The 3750-nt window shown below is 52.6% G+C and overlaps 1 protein-coding gene across 1 annotated transcript; it reads left to right on the forward strand.

Moving 5' to 3' along the window:
* On the forward strand, positions 550 to 2264 carry LOC8067418 (protein G1-like5). The gene is made up of 2 exons (XM_021455868.1): positions 550 to 870; positions 1099 to 2264. The coding sequence occupies exon 2, from the start codon at positions 1099 to 1101 to the stop codon at positions 1768 to 1770; it is 672 nt and encodes a 223-aa protein (XP_021311543.1). The 5' UTR covers positions 550 to 870; the 3' UTR covers positions 1771 to 2264.

A 3750-nucleotide genomic window follows, 5' to 3' on the forward strand; every position in this document is an offset into this window, starting at 1 on the left:
GATTAGCCTTAAGTGCTGCAGTAACTCACATGTGCTAATGATAGATTAATTATACTTAATAGATTTGTCTTGTAGTTTTCTGATGAGCTATGTAATTTGTTTTTTTATTAGTTTCTAAAACCCCTCCCGACATCCTTCCGACACATTCGATGTGACACCCAAAAAAATTTTCATCTCCAATCTAAACAGGGCCTAAGCCCGGATGGTTGTTCTCCATAAACCGACGCGATTTCAGTCAAAATTAAACTAGAGCTGCAGAGCACCCAGCATCATCCTACACCTACAATCCTAGTCGGCGGCACCGGCACCCACAAGCAATGCAAGAACCACTACCAACACCGGCCAGCAGCTCCGCCGTTCCCCTGCCCCGCCGGCGGCATCCCGCCCCACGCGTTCGTTCCTCCGGTTCCCCGCTCCCGGCCGCCGGCGCCGCCCTGCGCCCCGCGCGCCACTGGAGGAGTTGTTGATTTTAAAAGCCCCAGTCCGTACCGATGATATTTCACTTGTCACCGCCCAAAAACCTTTCTTTTTCTCCCGTCACATCACCTTTCACTGCATACTGTCTCCCCTCTCACCCAGACCTGCACTGTGCCAGCGAGCCCCTCCCCTCCCCTCCTCCAATCTCGCCGCCAATTAATACCCACCCCCTCCCTTGCATCCGCTCCTCCCCCCTCCTCTCCTCCCCAAGCTCATCGCCGACGCATGCCGCCGTTGCCGTGAGCGAGCGATCTGTCCGGCGATCTTGGAGTCGGAGGTGCCGCGGGCTGGCTGTCCTGTCCGGCCGGCCGGGGGCTAGCAAGCTCTCGAGCGAGGAGAACCAAGGCGTGAGGGCGGGAGCCAGCCAAGTGAAGTGAAGCGAAGCGAAGCGAGGCAAGTGCTGTACCAGTAGTAGTAGTGGTGGTCGCGAACACTATTTATAGCCAGCGCCCCGCCCCCGCCCCCGCCCCCGCGTGCGGCGCTCTCGCTCTTCTCTCTCTCACAGGACCACGGCACCGACTCCGAAATAGATAGATCTCATCTCATCCGCACTTGCTTCGCACTCGCTTCGTTTGCTGATCGTTTGTTGGTCGCCTCTTGGTTTGGTTGCTTACTTGTCAGATGGACCTGATTCCGCACCCGGACAGCCCGCACTCCGACAACAGCGGCGGCGTCGGCGGCGGTGGCGGTGGCGGCGGCGTGGGATCGGTGTCCGGGGCGCTGTCGCCGGCGGGGGCGTCGTCCGCGGGCGCGGTGTCGGCGCTGGCGTCGCCGAGCCGGTACGAGTCGCAGAAGCGCAGGGACTGGAACACGTTCGGGCAGTACCTGCGGAACCACCGCCCGCCGCTGTCCCTGGCGCGCTGCAGCGGCGCGCACGTGCTCGAGTTCCTGCGCTACCTCGACCAGTTCGGCAAGACCAAGGTGCACACCCCGGCCTGCCCCTTCTTCGGCCACCCGGCGCCGCCGGCGCCCTGCCCGTGCCCGCTCCGCCAGGCGTGGGGCAGCCTGGACGCGCTCGTGGGCAGGCTGCGCGCCGCCTACGAGGAGAACGGGGGGCGGCCCGAGAACAACCCCTTCGGCGCGCGCGCCGTCAGGCTCTACCTCCGCGAGGTGCGCGACCATCAGTCCCGCGCCCGGGGCGTCAGCTACGAGAAGAAGAAGCGCAAGAAGGCCCCGGCGCACCCCGTCCCCGCCGCCGTCATCTCCTCCTCCTCCTCCCACGACGGCAACGGACACCACCACTACGAGCACCACCAGATGCCGCCGCCACCACCGCCCGGCGCAGCGGCTTGACTGATGGCCGGCCGGAGCTCCCGGCCCCATGTATGCTCTACTACCACATGCACTACTACTACTACTAGTCGATCATCTTCTTGGTCGGTCGGTCTCTCTAGCTAGCTGAAGCTCCTGCTGTCATCGACAGCTATCTGTGGAGTATCGCCTCTCTATCTAGTTCTTGGCTTCTCTTGCTACTATTATATATCTATCGATCTGTAGCTATAGTTTATATTAGCTGCCACTACTGCTAGTACAACTGCTGCTGCTGCTGCTGCTACAAATTTCTCCTTATTAGCCCGTGCGTTGCTCTTTCGTATGCTTTGCTGCTGGTATTGCTACTGGAACTACTACTGCATGCCTCCTAATTAGGTCAGTTCTCGATCTGATCATTTCCCAGCTTAATTGGTGACTCTACTATTTGCTGCTACTGGTAATGGCTCCAGCTGCAGTTGTGAACTACTTGCTGTGATGATATGCTTGCTCCTTGCTTAATTAACTTGGGATTTTAATCAGCCAGCCGTCTACATCTACATATAGTAGGAGTACATGTGTATATACTCCATCGATTTGGTGAAGTTAATCCTCTTGTTTATATTAATTTCTAGCCTGCTACTGATCCAGTGTGAGTGAGATCAGATCAGATGTTCTTCATCTTCTTGGTGGTGTGATCGATGCGGTGAGTCATGTCAGTTTCTGTCGTCCTCGCGGGGAATCAACGTACTGTTGCTGCGGGTCAGGGATGGATGAGTGGGTTTGGTTCGAAGGCCCATGGACTGCGCCGGGGCCGGGGCGATGGCGATAGCGTGTGGTGTGGCGTCTGTGCTAGTCTACTGTTGCCTGCTATTGCGACCTGCTACACTCTTTTGGGGGCTTTTTTCCATTTCTTTTTATGGTAGTTCTTGTCCTTCTAATACCATAACTGGCTAGGCTTGCCTGGTCATCTTATGGATGCCTGCAAAGGAGATGCGCCCGGCCGATTGGAATGTACTGTAGCCACATATATGGCCGATTGGTACTAGCTTTTGATTGGTACTAATTAGATTCATGAATGATTTCTGCTTGTTTACTGGCTCTTTATTTGAGGATGAATTGGTTTATGCTATTCATATGTTGTTTGCCGTAGTGCTTGTATAGTTTGTGGCCTGTGTTTGAAACCTGAAAATTTGATGGGGTTCTGCAAGATTGTTTCATAAAATAAGAACGGGTTTAAAGTTGCTTTCCGTAGGAATCTGTGCAAGTTATCACAGGACCTTCAGTTTGTTGCAGCACGCACTCTTTTGAATTCATTGAGCCGTGAGTGCAGTCTGTGTTTCTGCCTGATTGCAAAGTTTTTGTGCATGGTTGCTGCTTTGGATCCTTTCTTTTCTGCCCGCCATACATTGTGCCTTTTACGAGTACGAGCAGAAGATTACAAGTAGAGGTTTTGTCAGGATGCATTGCATGCTGCAGGGTGTCCAAACTTTTGCCTGCGTCTGGTTGTTGAACGTGCAAATTTTTGGTGGTTTTAAACATCGATTAGCAAATGCATGCATTCTAAACACATCTAGCTAATCTTTGAGAAAAAGAAGACTGCAAATATGTAGCGGAGTGTAGTTTACTATTGGCACCTGCTGCCTGCTGGGGTTTGCAGTTAGGAAAAAAAAAAAAGATTCATTTCGCAAATTACAGACAATCTATATAATTAAATAGTTTTTATTTATATTTAATGTTCTATGCATCAAAGATTGAGGAATATTGAAAAATTTTAGAATTTTAGAATGAACTAAACCAGGCCTAATAAACAGGCCGCAGTGTGTGAAAGATACTAGTACTGCAGGCTGAGCCAGACTGCAAAGCTTTTGCTTTACTATTTTTGATCCCCCAAAAAAGAAAAAGGAGATTGACCGGTTCATGTCCATTTCATTTCACTCATGCCTGCTGCCTGCTCACATCAAATCAAAGCATGACTGTAAAGTTGGAGTATTTTGCAAGGATTGATCGGCTATTGGGAGGTCC

This window comes from Sorghum bicolor, chromosome 1 (assembly GCF_000003195.3).
Source record: "Sorghum bicolor cultivar BTx623 chromosome 1, Sorghum_bicolor_NCBIv3, whole genome shotgun sequence".
NCBI classification, from domain to species: Eukaryota; Viridiplantae; Streptophyta; class Magnoliopsida; order Poales; family Poaceae; genus Sorghum; species Sorghum bicolor.

Coding starts and splice junctions, on each gene's coding strand:
- LOC8067418 (XM_021455868.1), top strand. CDS start 1,099: ATGGACCTGATTCCGCACCCGGACAGCCCGCACTCCGACAACAGCGGC.